Consider the following 15,847-nt stretch of genomic DNA (forward strand, 5'->3'; position numbering starts at 1 on the left):
CAGCAGAGGGCATGGCCCGGGCCCTGCAGGTGCAGCGCTCCGCCACCGCTGTGCTTGAGCGCTCTGTTCCAGGTGCCATTTTGTCCACAGGCTCAACTCCCAGTAGTGAAAAACTGACGCGGATTATTTACCGCTGGGAGAGAGCTACAGAAATAGGTGGAATTTCGGCCACCGCGGCTCAGGGGCGGCTGAGGCTGAGCTCTTCACCTGCAGGGCCCTTTCCATGCCCTCTGCTGCGCCCACTGGGACTTTGCCGCGCTTAATTGCCATCGTTACGTTTTCTTCTTTCAAAGCAAATCAGATCCTCGTTGTTCCCCATTTCCATCCTGCCCGAAACGCCATTTAAGAGCTGTTCTTTCCTTTGAAGCATCCGAGCCCCGTGTCGCACAGCCCCGCCGCTCCCCTGCCCCAACACACACGCAGCCTTGTTTCTTCAGCTCTCAGCCTGCTAATCCTAATTACTTGTGGGATTCAAGCTGAGTGGGATTCGCTGCATCTTATTGATTTTTCCCAGGGCTGCGAAACAGAGGAAGGAGCAGACTGGGGCTGGCACGGCTGTGCTTTGTCCTTGCCGTGCGCGGGGTCAGCGCCGGCTGCTGGCCATTCAGCCCCGTCTCACCCGCTGCCTTCCCGGGGCGCGGGGCTGGGGGGGGGGGGAGAGCAGGGAATGCGGTTCGAAGCTCGCAGGGCTCTGTGCTGTTTGTGGCTCTCTGACGGTTGTTGGCTGTCTCGGCGATGGATGAAGTGCAGCGCTTTTGCTCTCGCACCCGTTCTGTGCACGGATTCGTGGGTGGGGATTTGGGGTCCGTCATTACCGCAGCGTGGAGGTCTCAGAGCCGAGCCCCTGCTGCCCTGCGCCAGGCACTCGCGTTCCCGGGTTAATATACACGTGTGTGTGTGTTAATATACACGAGGCGCGTGCTCGGTGGGTCTGGGGCGTTCGGAGGGCAGCGAGTCCAGCGGAAGGGCGGAAGTTCTGGACCCGGTGCATCTGGCAGCGCTCGGCCACGGGGCTGCTCCTCTCCACGGTTTTGCTTGTCGGCTGTCTCAGACGGATCGTTGATCTTTCTAACAGTTTGAAACAGTCCTTCCTCTGTGCGCTGCCCTGCCCTGTGTTCCTGCAACGCGAAGCAGCGCTCGGGGTGTGGATCTGGAACACCATTCCTTGGGCAAAGCGGGTTACTGAGGAAAAAAAAAAAAGAAGGCAAGGAAAAAAAGCAAAGCTTGCTTTCAGCCGCGTGGTCTCAAATATGTAGGAAACGTTGTAAAGCCACAAAAGCTTTAATTTTAATCTCTGAAATGCAGCAGAGACAGAGGGACGCACGCAGGCTGTACACATTCCCATAGTAGGGCATTTCATTTGACGTGGCTTTTTCTCCTTCTTTCTTCCACAGCATCTGGGTGTGTTTGCAGAGCACCCCCGTGGCAGAGCTGGGGAAGGAGCCCCCCAGCAGCCCGGTGTCCGCTGGGCCCCCCAGCGGTGTGAGAGGTGTGTGCTGGGGAGCCTGGGGAGCTCCCACCCCCACGGTCAGATGCCTCAGGGGATGAGCAAAAGCTCCACAGCGCCCCGAATTTCCGCGCGCTGAGCAAAGAGAAGCTGTGCTGTGAAGCCATGGCAGCTTCCAGTGCGCAGTCGGGGTGCAAAATGCTCCCTGCTTCAGGGGACTGCTGACATTTAAACACCACTCTTTATTTTCTTGTTATGTGCAAGCTGAGTTTTAAATCAGGATTCTGCCCTCCTGCTTTTCCCATCCCTGCTCTCCTCACATTCCGGTCCATGCCTGCAGCTCTCCTGGCTCTGGGAGCCCTTGCCATGGGGACAAACCCACAGCTGCTTCCGAGGCCATGAGCACTGCGGCCTGAGAGCATTGCAGGGTCTCTTGGCTCTCCTTGGGGTGTTGACTCTCCTTGGGAGCTGGAAGTCCCCGCCTCCAGCAGCGGGCATTGGGTGCTGCTCTGCCATCATGGCGGGGTTTGGTGGAAGAGAACCGATCCGGGTGCATCGGTGGCACAGCAAGGAACGCTTTGTGTGCTGGGCCCTCTCCACCAGATGGTGGAACTTTGCTTCTCCTGAGGGTGTTGTGGGTGAATTCTCCCAGCAGTGCAGCAGTTGCTTTATTCCTAGGGGTTCACTCAGAAATCTCCCGTGGAAAACATCTGCAGCTGCTCCCAGCCGTTGCCATCGCAGCACAGTGCTGGGCCCCAGCTGGGTTCCTCCTCCTGAATCCTGGTGAGCAAAGCCCCCCCAGCGCTGTGTGCAGGGAGCCCTGCTGCGTCCCACACTGAGCTGGGGGAGCTCGCTTTTCAAAAGCCAAAAGAAAGCAAACCGTGCTTGTAACCATCCCTCAGCTCACTTGGAGGACTGGGCTGCTGGGGGCGCTTCGGGCCGATGTGAGCTTCTGGAGGTTCCCATGCAGGTGGTGCTCCTGCAGCCTCTGTGCCAGCGCCGGCGCTTTGATGGCCCGTTCCAGCACCTCCGATGTCCCGAAGCTGTAATTAGTGCAGGGGCTGAGCTGCTCGCAGGTCGCCGTTTTTCCTTTTGTGGCGCGGGATGCTGGGGCATGTGGGCTGCCTGTTCCCACTCTTCCCCGAAGTGGCTATATTAGCACGGCCTGGGTGGGAGTGGCGGAAATTACAGTGAAATACAAGCGGTAGGAAATAAAAATCTAATTAAAAAATAATGACGGGAGTGCGTCTGCTTCCAAACATTGCCTGTGACCAAGGCTCGCCCCGGGGCAGACTTAGAGGAGAGTTATGCACTTCTGCAGCTGTCAGCGCAGACACGACGGCCCCCGTTTTGGGGCTGCTACAGAACAACACCGCAAGCAGAAAGCAGGGGGGGCTGGGGGCTCTGACCTTCAACAAAGGGAAGGAAGTATGGGGTGCCAAGGGCAGCGCGGGCTCTTCCCCGCTTTGGGCTCTGCCGCCTCCCACTGGTGCTCTGGGCACATCTCTGACCCCACTGAGCTCTCATCCCTCTGCTCCCATTTGTGCCCGTAGGTGCTGTGAAGGGTCATAAGCACATGAGGGGTGGGGTGCCTCCGGGCAGGTGCTTCATTAATAGAAATCTTAATAATTGCTGCTAGAGAGGAAGCGCCATGTGATGAAAAATGTGTGTCTGATCAGAGGCAGCTCAAATGGCAGAGGAGAGGCCATGATTTGTTCCAAATTGGTTATTTCACTGCAACGGTGGGAAAGCATCAATTTGAGCATCTCTTCTTCCTTTCTGTTTCTGTCAGCTGCTCCCTGGCTGTAATGAATTGGGCTCGGCTGGGATTTTTATGATGTGAGCGGTGCCCAGAATAAAGGCTGAACCAAGCTGGGGCTCTGGGCATCCACCTGAGCTGGATTTGGAACCGCCAGCCCCTTCTCCAGCTGTCTGGGGGTGGTGGGAGCACTCAGTGCTGTCCTCCCTTTGACACAGCGCCTGTCTGGGCCGTTCCCACACACTGCAGCCATGTCAGCTGGGTTCACCCCAAGGCTCATTCCCTGCCAGATCGAGTCAGGCAGCAGGAGCTGTGATGAGGAAAGGAGGCGGCATCCCGTGAGGCTGCAGAGGTTGGGCTGTGGGTCCCTGTGTGGGTAGCTCAGGGGCTCCCGCTGCTTCCCAGCCCCTCGTGCTGCTCTCTGGGGCCCAGCAACCAACCCAGACCCTCCTGCGAGGTCCCGGTGCCCACAGCAGTGCTACAAGTGCCCTGACAGGAGAACCGCAGCCTTGCGTGTCTGAGCGCTGTGGGGGTTGGGGCACGGCAGGGAACACTGCGAAGCCCTGAGCCGAGTTGCCCGCTCCTCCTGTGACCCTTCAGCCCCACCGCAGTGATGCTGGGAGAGCGCGGATCCTGCCAGGGCACAGCCTGGGGTTACGGGCGAGTTCCTCATTTGTCTGAGCTGACACGGCTCTGAGCCGATTCCCTCGCAGGGGTGGCTCGCTCCTACACAAGGCCGAGGCTTCTCTGCAGCTTTCCTTCCTCCTCCGTGCACAGCAGAAATTAAATTGAACTGTCACCACCTCCGGGTGCCGAGGGATGCTGCAGCGCTCCCCACTCCTCAGCGCTCTGCTGCCCCGGGCCCCAGCTGCATCCCAGTGCCTTGTGCGGGAGGGGGGGTCTGGGGCTGCGTCCCGGTGCTGTGCTGCTGAGGGGGGTCTGGGAGCTGCAGGGCTCCTCGCCCTCTGCCCCGTGGTCCTCCAGGGCTGGGGTTGGATCGGGGGCACGGGGCCGGGCTCCCAAAGGGGTTGGAGCTCATTGCTGTTGGCAGCTTTGGGAGCACGAGCAGCTCCTCTGCCCCGCTCCCAAGGCACGAGTCATTCCCAAGAGATGAGTTTAAAGATCTTAATGCATAGAAGGAAATAAAAATCTCATACATGTGCCTGGCCCCAGGGATTTAAGATCTTTCGGGGGTGATACGGTTGGTTTTTCAGTTTCTTCTGCTCAGCTTCTTATAGGTGAAAAAAAAAAAAAAGGAAAAGGAAAAAGCTGCAGGGGAAAAGAGAGCTATAGGGGAAGCGGCAACAGGGCGTGGGGTTGGAGCTGGCCCTGTCCGCCCCGCAGCCCAGCAGCAGCTCTGATACTTGGTTCTGTTGGGCACTTTGGTTCGGTTTTGTCTCTGCGGGCTCCGTGTGAGGATGGAAGCTCCATCTGATGGGCAGTGGGGCTGCCGGAGGGGTCACCTGCCTGCCAGCCTGGATGTCACAGGGAGAGAACAGCAGTGAGTGCATCAAATGCAGCCTTCTGTAGCTTCATAGAGGGAATGGAAATATCGTGATTGACTTCTGACCCCCGCACTCTCTATGCAAAACCAAAGGGCAAAACAATTACTGCTGCTCCTGCCCATGGGACGTCAGTGCCCGACCCGCAGGTTGCCGCGCATCCCCGCCAGCAGGGCTGGCTCCGACCACCGCAAAGCAGGGATGCGGCAGCCTGGTGCCTAAAAACTGATTAAAAACCTTAAGTCCTCTTTTCACTCTTGCATTAGCGCAAGAATAAATAGTGCATATTTCAGCCCGGAAGACGGGTCTCCGGTTTCACCCCATTCCTGTGAGCATTAACGAGCCACGGCGGCGGGCAGGAATGTCCTGGGCGCAGAAGGAGCGAATTGCCGCGGGGTCCGTGAGGAGCCCGGGGAAAGGAATTCACCTGACGTCCCCTCCCCGGTGCTGCAGCCGTGCTCAGAGCAGCGCTGATCCGGATGCACTGCACGGCATCCTCCGCGCACCGGGCACGGGGCGTCCCTTCGGTGGCCCTGCGGGCTCTCTGTTCTTCGGAGTCACGTTTGGGGACAGAGAGGGTGGCAGAGAATCCTTTTTTGGGGAGAAGCTGAGGTGTTTTAAGCTGCACCTGTGCCGAAGGTGGAAAGAGGTTCGGCTGGGTGCTGCCCCGCCCCGCGGCTCCGCAGCAAGAACGGGGCTCGGCGGAGCTCCGGCGTGAGCGAAGGCATCGCGCCCGCGTCTGCCCGGTGCTCCGCGGGGCCCGAGGGCCGCCGCGCCCACCCTGCCGCTCGCATCCGCGCTCCGCGCAGCCCCCGGCCCACCGCCCCTCCGCTCCATCGGTCTCGCAGGAGCGCGCCCGCCGTTCCCCATCCCCGGGGCCGCGGCCCATCGCCGTGACACCGCCACGGCCGCCGCCACGCGGCCTTCCCGTCCCCGCCGCCGCTAGTGGCCACTGCCGCCGTCGGCTCCCGGAGCGGGCGGCTCTCACCGCAAGATGGCTGCTGCCGCGCTGCCGTGACCGCGGCTTTGTTCCCGCAGCCGCCGCGCTCGGGGCCGCGCAGCGCCCGCCCCGTGCACCGAGCGGAACCCGGCGGGGCGGGGGCTGCGCCGCTTCGTCCCGCGGCCGGGGTCGGGGCCTCTTTCGCCTTCTTTGACTTTTTTTTTTTTTTTTTTTGGCTTAGCGTTGTTTGGTTTTTGTGTTTGTTCGTTTGTTCTTTTAATTGCATTTTTTTGTCTTCTCCTATTTAAAAAACAAATTCTGGGAAGTTTTCCACCCCCCTCGCCCCAAAGCTCATGGCAGCGGCTCCATGGTACGTATTTGTAGAGGGCGGTGGGTGTGCGGGGCCGTGGGCCGGGGGAGTTGCATGCGGCTCTGCTCGCACTCGGAGCAGCTCTGCCCGGAGCCGGGCAGGCATCGCAGGGCACGGCCGGGGCTGCGGGACCGGGCCGCGAGCGTCGCTGCAGTGATGCTGGCAGCGCAACCCTGCCCGAACTTCCTTGCGGCCGGCGCTCCTGGGGGAGCAGCACGTGCAGCAGCGGGGTGCGGTGCCGACAGCCCCAGCGCCGCCGCCTCCTGGGGAAGCGCAGCCGTAACTGAGCGAGGGCCGCCCCGCTGCCTGCCGGGCGGGACGTGGCCGCGGCTCCTGCAGCCCCCGCACCGCCCCCCGCGCTGCCCCACGGCGCTGCGCCCCCCGGGCTCATCGCTGGGAGATGTGCGCTTCTCTTTCCACGGGAGGAGTTTTTCCTGGGCCGGGTGTGTGGGTGCAGCTTGGACAGAGGGACGGCGCAACCCGGGCGCTGGGATGGATGCCTGCCTGGTTTGGGGCAGATGTTGGGGACTGCGTGGGGCCACCAGGGCCAAGACAGCCAGGAAGCAGCCAGCAGGCCTGCCCTGCCAGGTGCAGAGGGAACATTTAGCAAGACGGGTCCTGGCTTTGGCTCCGCATGGGAACCCCCTTCTGTTTCCTAATGAACAGACTGCAGAGCAGGTTCTCTTTGTGGGTGATGCTGCAACTTTGCACAGGATCACCCGGCACTGGGAGTTGTCCCCTGGGTGCCCACAGCTGCCCCGTGCTGCACAGGGATGGCTGGCTCAGAGGGAACAAAGCCAGCAGCTACGTGATGCAGGTGATTGCGTGGAGCTCTGTGCACCTGCTGGGAGCCCTGGCAGTGCTGCAGGCAGGAGGCAGCTCAGCCCTTCCTCGCCCAATGGATGAAGGATGTTTTGCAGCACCCAGGGGCTCTGACACCCAAATCTCGGTGCTTCCTGTGGTGGCTGTGGGAAAGGCTCCAGCCCACGGGGGTTTTGTTCTGTAGGAATAAACCAAATCCCTCACGGGCTTCTCAGTGAGTTGCGCTGACTTCGTGGCTTGCACTGATGACTCACCATGGAATGTCTGTGTCCCCCCTCCCCCCCAACTTTGGTTCTCCAGCAAGAGCAAACAATTACCAAAAGCTTGCGCACTGTGAGGGCCCTAATCCCTTTCCCCTTGTGTCTCTTTCATCTCCAGTCAAACCAGGAAAGTGGTACTAGACCTTCCTTACCCAATTAAATGTAGAGGCTGCTCCTCCAAGGCACGTCTCAGTTCAGCCGTAGCCTTTGGTTTCCCCGCCACAGCAGCATGGTGCCTCCGGGGAAAAAGCCGGCCGGGGAAACTTCCAATTCCAATAAAAAGTGTAAGCGCTATTTCAATGAGCACTGGAAGGAAGAGTTTACCTGGCTGGAGTTTGACTATGAGAGGAAACTCATGTTTTGCGTAGAGTGTCGGCAGGCGCTGGTGAAGAACAAACACGGCAAAGCAGAGAACGCCTTCACCGTGGGCACGGACAACTTCCAGCGGCACGCGCTGCTGCGGCACGTCACATCAGGTGCACACCGCCAGGCGCTGGCCGTCAATCGGGAGCAGCCGCCCTGCGAGGCCCGCGGGCAGCCAGAGCTGCGCTCAGTGCTGAAGGTGGAGGTGAACCCGGCCAAGGTGGCCGTCCTCACCACGGTGTATTGGATGGCCAAGGAGGAGATCCTGGATGAGAAGTGCTCCTCGCTGCTGGACCTGCAGAAGTTTAACCTGTGCCAGGCGCTGCTCGCCTCCGAGCACAGCGAGCGCTACCACGCCGGCAGCCTCCGCGACATGCAGGTGTGTAGCACGGGTCTCCTGCGTCATCCCCATGGTGTTGGGGCTGCCCGCGGTGCTCACAGGGCGGTTCAGTGCCCGCGCCAGGAGCTGTGTGGCACCCTGAGTGCGCCGAGCATCGCCCGCGGCTCCTTGTGCCATGTGCACAGGCAGGAGCCTTCACGTGCTCCGTCCCACAGGAGGGTTTGAGGCAGATGCGGGCTCTGCCCACCGGCACCAAAGGCAAAAGTTTTTGCAGCGAGGACTGCAGGGAGCAGCCTTCATGTGAGGCCGTGCAGAGTGCCGGTGCTCCTCGCAGAGCTGGAGCGTGTCCCTGCTGCTCCTCGTGTGTTCTGCCCAGGGGCGGGTGGCACAGCCAGGCAGCACTCCTGCTCCCCGGTGCTGCTGGTGCAGACTGCAGGCGGTGCCTCCATATTACATCCTTGTGTATTAACACGGCATCTGGTTAGCGTCATTCCCTGCTGTGACCAAGCAGGGCATGGAGAGCCTAGAGAAAGCAGTGGGGCCGTTGAAGGTCGTGGCCGCGTGTGTGCAGGGAGAGATGCGGCCCCTGCGAGGCAGCGCCGAGGGGGAAGGCGCAGACTTCAGTTAGCACAGGAACACACGGGATTTTCCTTTTTTGCCTTAAACTGAGTGATCAAAAAGATTAAGTGGCCAGAGAGGATTTTCTTAATTTTCCAAGCGCTTCATGCCTGTTAAAATCAAATTAATTTTTTAGTGAAGCTTGGGGGGGTTGCCAGGCTTTTTAGTTATAGGAAGAGCTACTTGGCTGCAGATTGGCTAAATCTGCTCGTTAGATTTCTCGGCCTGGAGCACAGCTCTCAGCATTTGCGCACGTAATGAAGTCCTCCCCACAAAGCAGAGGCATTTCCACCAAGTGGGTAAAATGGAGTGAAGGAAGGGATGCTGTGAAGTTTTATTGCTGCTCCCAACTGTGCTTTGCCTGTAAAGCACAGAAGTGACAGAGCTGCAGCTGAAGAAGTGGAGTTCTGGTGCCTCTGTGGGCTCCTGGGGCAGGCAGGGTCTCGGAGCTCTTAGGATGTGGGGTGGGAGCAGGGTGGGCATCGAGGGGCTGCTTGTGGCCAGCACTGCAGAGCTGAACTGCGCTTGGGCTGCAGCCAGAGGAAAGGGCAGGCAGCAAATTAGAACAGAGAAAGCTGTTGCCAGCGGGGGGGTTGACTTGCACGGACAACTTGCACAGCATTATCACAGTGAAATTGCTTCTGAGGTCTGCAGACAGCAGTGTCACATAACCTGCTGTTGCAGGGCGATTCAACGGCCGTCACAGTGCTGTTGCTGTGCACTTGGAACAGAGGGAAAATGAACCCCAGTGAGTTGTGAGCAATGTGGGGGCATGGGAGCACGGCCTGTCTGTGATGTTGGCAGGGATGCTTCCACGGCTCGTCCCACCAGAAAGCTGTTCTCCAAACTCCTGTGCCAAAGGGCTGCAGGCAATGAGTTACCCGTGCTTTAAGCAACAGTTTAGGGAAATACTGTCATCTGGACCAGGGTGCTCTGTCACCCCGTTTTCAAGCATGTGTTTGAAGTTGCTGTTTGAAAATGCCAATGCCCCATTGACTTTCTGTGGCTCCTAAAAAAACACAATTTGCCCATATCTGCACTCTGGTTTTTAGTGCAATTTTTAGGTACTTGAGTTTAAGATCCCTGTCTGAATCAGTGAGCAGCTTGAACTGTGAGCAAATGGGCTTCGATTCCCCTGGGCAGCACTTGGCTTTGAAGGCACACACTCAGGTGCTTTGATGCCAGCGGGAGCCGAGCACGTGCTTGTGGCTGCCCTCAGTGCTGGGGCTCCCATCGCCTTTGGGGCGATCCCAGTTCGGATGCCGTGCAGCTCATTTTGCTACAGGCGCTGTGCCTCTCCCACGTGCCTTTAAAGATCATTTGTATTTCTCTCTCCCTCCTTCCTGCCCTGCGCACCCTTCACTGCCTCAGGCAGCGATGGCCAAGGTCCTGCACAACGAGGACCGGCACCGCATCAAGGCCTCGCCGTTTGTCGGGCTGGTGGTGGATGAGACGGTGGACGCAATGGAGCAGCGCAGCCTGGCCGTGTTCAGCACCACCGTGTCCCCCTGCAGCGGGCAGACCTCTGCCACCTTCCTGGGTAGCTTTGAGCTGCCGGCCGGCGAGGCCGCCACGGTGACGGGCAAAGTGGGTGAGGTGCTGCGCGCCTTCGGCATCCCGGCCGTGAAGCTCACCTGGCTGAGTGCCCACAGCGCATCGCTGGGGGCTGAGCGGCGCGGCGGGGCCGGCACTGCGCTGAGCTCGCTCTGCCCACTGCTCACCGAGATGCACTGCCTGTCCCACGGCAGCTCCCTGCTGCCCACCCACAGCAGCCTCAGCATCGAGTACCTCCAGAAGTACGAGACCACGGTGGACGCCATCTACAGGCTCTACTCCAGCCCCACGGGGGAAAGCAGCGGGCTGCAGGAGCTGTGGAGCGTTCTGGACCTCTGCGAGATTGACCTCGGCAGCCCCAGGGCCATCTGCTGGACTTCCATCTTCCCAGCCGTGGAGGCCATCGACTCCTCGTGGCCCACGCTGGTGCTGCTGCTGGAAAGTGAGGCGGAGCGGTCGCCCGTGGCCCTCGGCCTCTGCCAGGAGCTCAAGAAGTTCCACTTTGTGGCCTTCACCAAGATCCTGCTGGACGTCCTCCCCATCTTCCAGAAACTCAGCCGCTTCTTCCAGATCGAGGACTTCGACCTCTCCATCCTGAAGCCCATCGTCTCCGCCACAGCCACCACCCTGCAGGCTCAGAAGGGCTCCAGTGGCCAGAACCTGCAGGAGTTCCTCAGCGCCATGACTGAGCACCCGCAGGGCGAGCGGGAGGGCGAGAGCCGGCTCTACTACAAGGGTGTGGAGTTGGCCAACTGCTCCCCGGGGCACCTGAGGCACTTTGAGCACCTGAAGGACTCCTACCTGGAGAGCGTGCGGGGCAGCCTGCTGGACAGGTTCCCCAGCGGTGTCCTGGAGGCCGTCAGCTCCTTCTCGGCCATCTTCAACCCCAAGTGCTACCCCCAGACTCTGGAGGACATTGGCGCCTATGGGGTCAGCGAGCTGAACTTCCTCCTGCAGGCGTATTCGCAGGTGGTGGTCAGCGAGAGGGCGCTGAGCGACTTCCCCCTCTTCAAGCGGATCGTCTTCAGCCTCAGCCAGCTGTCCTTCAGGGACCTCTGCGTCAAGCTGGTCTACAGCAGCTCCGAGATGCACGAGCTCTTCCCGGACTTCGCTGTCCTCGCAGCCATCGCCTTGGCCTTGCCGCTGGGTTCGGTGCTCGCCAAGAAGATCAGCCGGGGCCGGGAGCTGCTGAAGCGCAGCCGGTCGCGCCGCACCAAGGACGAGGGGCTCTCCAACCTCATGAAGATCGCCATCGACGGGCCGGCCATCGATGAGTTTGACTTTGCGCTGGCCATCGAGTACTATGAGAGCATGAGGGAGTCCGGCTTCATCAAGACACAGGTGAAGTGACTGGTGGGCAGCGGACACAGAGCCCTGCAGGCAGGAGCCAGCCTTACAGCAGCCCCAGACGTCACCGCCGCGCCGTCGTCACCACAGAGGTGCCGACCACCGTTGGTACCAGATGCTGGTCCCACTGCCGCCCCTTCCTTCATCGCCTGAATTCACATCTGGGTTGGCCTGGCATTACAGTCAGGGGGGCTCCTGTTGGTGTCACCACGGCTCACATCCCACCACGCTGTCAGGGCTTTCCGGGGCTTTGGCTTTCGTTTTATGATCGGAGATGAAAGCAGATCTTCTCGAGCTCACATTGCCTTTGCACAACAGTTCCTGGCAGCTTTTCTGTAATACTCTGCAAAAATATCTGATGTTTGTTATTTTGGAGCCTTGAGGAGGAATGCAGGAAGGCAGTGCATCCCTGCACGAAGCCCCGCGGGGTGCAGTGCTGCCTCGTAGGTGTCCTCACCCACAGAGCACCACGTTTCAACAGCAGCATCGAGTCCTGATCATTTCAGAAGCAACGATGTCGATGATGCTGTGATCGCCGAGGAAACAGTGACTCTTAAATGCATCATTTGTACATACGTGTATGTAGATATATATAAAAATATATATAAATATATATTAAAAGATCTACCTTAACTTTTGTATATCAATGAATAGACAGATGTTATAATTAAGAAATACACAGGAAAGCTAGGCTAAACCTTGAGCGCACCAAAGAAGAATGAATGGAAAGCCTTCCCTTGTCCTGGGCTCACACAGAAAACTCCAAGAGGAGCCACCTCCAGCAGAGATCCTTCCCCCCTGGCAGTCAGCTCTTAAGCAGGGTCTGGCAGAGGTGCAGCCAGGCTCCATCCGCTCCGGTGGCACAGCTGAATTGCCTGCACCTGTGTTCAGTCAGAGGTTCAGGCCGTGATTCAGCAGTTCCCACACGACTTTCTTAGCGTTTAAAGATATCTAACAGTGACAGAATGAGTTATGAGTGGGGTCCAAAAAGAACCCGTGGTGAATTCCTTTCTCTTTTCAAAACAGCGTTGTGCAAGGAGTGCCCACTGTGCCCCGAGTGCTCTGCAGCCGTGCAGAAAGGGGTCCTTTAACCCTCAGCCCGGGTGTATTTATTTGCTTTTGCTCTTACCCGTTCCTCACCAGTAAGTGAGCAAAACTTTGTTTTTGACTTAACTTAGAGGGGTGTCTCTGCAGGGATGGGATGAAAAGATGCTTTTGGTGATTTTCGTTTGCAACAAACTCAAAGCAGCATTCCGAAGCGTCCCGTCGTTGTGACGCTGCAGCTCGCGGGGCCGTTCCGAGACGGGGCTGCGGCTGTGGGTCGGGGGACAGAAGCCCCGCACGGTGGGGGCAGCACCGGTTTGCGCAGCTTTGCTGCTTTCAGTGCTGGGGGAGACGGGCGCGGTGCCGCCGCCGTGTTCCCGCAGTCCGGGCCGAGGCGGTGCCGCATCCCTCGCCGCTCTCCTGCCTGCAGCCCTGGCACCGGCAGCGCTCACGTGCGTTCCCCGGCGAGCCCCTGGAAAGAGCTGGAGCGCATTCAGTCCACGCTTGGCCGGAGACAAAAAGCTTTTAAAGCCCCGGGTGAGGAATTTGAGACGCCACCGAAATTTGCTGAGAACACCTAGCAGGGCAGCGGGAGCCAGACTGCTGCTGTGCGAACGAACAGCACCTGTCTCCATCTGCCCGGTGCAGACCCCAGGCCAGCTGCCATCCCGCGGCTCCTCGGCAGCTCCTCCCGGTGGGAACAGACCGGCAGCGCTGCTGCCTTGGGGGCCGCGTCCCCGAGATGCAGCGCCAGCGCCCGGCCTTCCCCCCCCCTGCCGGGGCTCCCATCTCCGAGGGGCGGTGCTGAGGAGCGCGGGGGGCTCTGAGGGCATCCGGCATCCGTGGTGCTGCGGGTCCTCAGCGCTACACCTAGAAATACAGCTGGGGAGCGGGGCACAGCCTCTCTCTGGTGTTTGTGCTGGGAACCAGGATTACGTCGCTGCCCTCCTTCCGTCGGCGCTTTGGGAGCGCTCCCGAGCAGCGCCAGGAGGAGCAGCGCGCACTGCGGGCGTCCTCTGCCCGCTCCGGGGAGGCAGAAACTCGGTGCTCATTGGGGACGGTGCCGCTCGGAGCTGCCGGCTGAGCACAGGGCTGCCAGCCCCTGCCACGGCCGTGCCCGTCCCCTCGGGTAAGGTCGTGTCACCCTAGACAGACCCGAAGGTCCCACTGCTCTCACCGAAGCAAATCCCCTTAACTGAGTGTCTAATTAATACCTAAAAATACAGCCCACAGGTGCTGCTGGAATCTGCCCTGCAGCAAAGGTAAGGTGAGAGCTGCGGCCCTGCGACCTTGGGGGAGTGACCCCAGCACTGTGTGGGCCCCCGGGTCGGGCCCAGGAGCTCTGCTCACCCTGGAGCTGTGGCTGTGCTGCTCGCCTGCCTGCCCCATGCGTGCAGCCCTCCTGCTGTTGTGACCCCCTGAGGTTTTAGCAGACTGCAGCTGGCGGTGACTCTGTCCCCATGTAGTGTGATTACTTTCCTCTTTTCTCCTCTTCAGCGATGCAGCTCCCGCTGCAGCTCTGCCTTTGCTGGGTGTTGCCATTGCTCCCATTGCCACCATGGCCTCGTGCCCTCTCCCACACGGCCCCACTCCTCACCAGGTGCTGCACAGCACAGTCTGAGGCTGTTTGCCATTCCCTGTGGTGCTGCTGCTCCAGTTGGGGATGGAAGGTTGCGATCCCTCCTGCTCCTCCCACCTCGGGGGCTCTGGGGCTTCCCGATCTCTTTCACTCCTGATCTTCCCCCCGTCCCACCTGTGTTAGCCTCCCATTTGGGACTGTGGCTTTGCTGAGCTCACTGTCACCAGCACATGGGTTGCACCGGCACTGTTGGTGCTGGCGGAGCTGCAGACCCCGCTTGCTCCGTTGCCTGCAGTGAGGCTGAGGCTCTGGGTTCACTCCCCATTGTTGGCCCCAGTGTTACATGCCATGTCAGGTGCATCTTAGGACCAGCACAACCAACGCAAAGCGCACTGACAAAGCCAAGCATTCTGAGCACCTCCATGGAGCAGCTGCTGCGGCGCAGTTGGGGCCGTGTTGTATTCTGGGGGCCTCGGGGGTCGGGTCCTGAGCGTGGGGCTCTGCATCCCCAGGGATGTGAGGCAGAAGTACGGCTTCGTGGCCCAGAAGGTTAATGATGCATTGCTCAGCTGTTCCCGCTGCCTTTTGCTGCTCCCTCGTTGCCTCTGCTGTTTTATTTATTTATTTGTGGGCAGTTTCACAGATTTCCCTTCTGGGTGACTCTGGAATTAACTCGATCAATGCACGCCCGATGAAGCAAAATGTGAATTTCCCCCGCAGTCAAGGCTGACTCAGGGGCTGCTCCGCGCAGATGAAGGAGCGGCCGTGTGCGCTCTCCCAGAAAGAGGTCGTTTTTGCCCTCAGGACTGCAAGCATTGCTCGGAAATTCAGAAAATCACCCAAACTTTGAATTTCAGATTTTTATTTCGGTGCCAACCTGCTCCCCACCAGAGAGCACCAAGAGCTGCTGGGGGGTGGTGGGTGAGGGACGCTGCCATCCCTCTCCTGATGCATCCCCTCCTAGCAGAGCTTTCTGCTTCCCCTGCTGTAAGGGTGGGAGGGCTGAGCACAGAGCTGTGACCCCCAGCGGAGCAAAGCCCCACAGATGGGGCGGAAAAGGAGCAGGAAAAAAGAAAATAAAAACCAGAATTTCTGCCTTGTCCTCAGCCCAGGCTGTGAGATGGGCTGCGGGAGGGAGAAGGTGTGGGGCTGGGTGGGATGTGAATGGGCCTTTATGGATCACAGCGTTCTGAAACCTTTTTTAATGTATTTCATTTTATCTTATTCTTTTGTTGATGTATTGATTCTCCTCCACTCCTCAGCCCCATCCCAGCCCACGGTGGGGGGAGGAAAGGGTCAGGGCTGGGGGTGGCCGCACAGAAAGCTGCTGTCTGGGCACTGCTGTCCCCCCAGGTCCCCCCCGTCCCCATGGTGTTTTCTTTAAAACAGAATATTATTAATACCCGCTCTATTTTTACCTGGCAGCCGGAGCTCACAATGGTGCGGGGGAAGATGCGAGGCAGCCGGCAGAGCTGAGCCTGGGGGCGGCTGCGCTGCACGGGGGGGCGCGGGGGGGTTCCACCCAATATAGCAGCGGAGGGGCAGAGCCGGGGCACCCCGAATCCCACACCTGTGCACAGCGTGGGCCGTAACCCCCCGCCCTATTGCAGCACTCAGGTGCTCCCTGTGCCCCGTCTCCACACACGCCGTACCCCCCCGCGCTGACGCTGCTCTCCCTCTGCCCCCAGGTCCCTCTGGACACAGCAGCCCCCTCCTCGCATCGCTGCCGATCCCCGGGCGGCCGCTGCACTCCCCGCTGGACATCAAACACTTCCTGACCTTCCGCCTCAACGGCGCATCCCCGCTCAACCTCTTCCCCAACTTCAACACGGTGAGTGCCTGCGGGGGGGGGGGGGGGGGCAGCTCCTCCCCTGCACCTCCTGAAGATCCCTCTTCCAACTT

The 15,847-nt window shown here is 59.8% G+C and overlaps 2 protein-coding genes across 4 annotated transcripts in view; both read left to right on the forward strand.

Moving 5' to 3' along the window:
- ZNF385C (zinc finger protein 385C) overlaps positions 1–15,847 on the forward strand; it is a 43,343-nt gene that overhangs the window by 15,983 nt on the left and 11,513 nt on the right. For all 3 annotated transcript variants that reach the window (XM_042887592.1, XM_042887594.1, XM_042887593.1), the window contains exon 3: positions 15,634–15,776. In XM_042887592.1, coding sequence (XP_042743526.1) covers positions 15,634–15,776 — 143 coding nt within the window. The remainder of the gene's footprint in view (positions 1–15,633; positions 15,777–15,847) is intronic.
- CUNH17orf113 (chromosome unknown C17orf113 homolog) lies at positions 5,806–11,903 on the forward strand. The gene is made up of 3 exons (XM_042887591.1): positions 5,806–6,018; positions 7,219–7,842; positions 9,793–11,903. Exons 2-3 carry the CDS (start codon positions 7,330–7,332, stop codon positions 11,323–11,325), a joined length of 2,046 nt encoding a protein of 681 aa, XP_042743525.1. The 5' UTR covers positions 5,806–6,018; positions 7,219–7,329; the 3' UTR covers positions 11,326–11,903.

Source organism: Lagopus leucura, unplaced genomic scaffold, assembly GCF_019238085.1.
Source record: "Lagopus leucura isolate 7727_CA_CO unplaced genomic scaffold, USGS_WTPT01 Super-Scaffold_100094, whole genome shotgun sequence".
Classification (NCBI taxonomy): domain Eukaryota; kingdom Metazoa; phylum Chordata; class Aves; order Galliformes; family Phasianidae; genus Lagopus; species Lagopus leucura.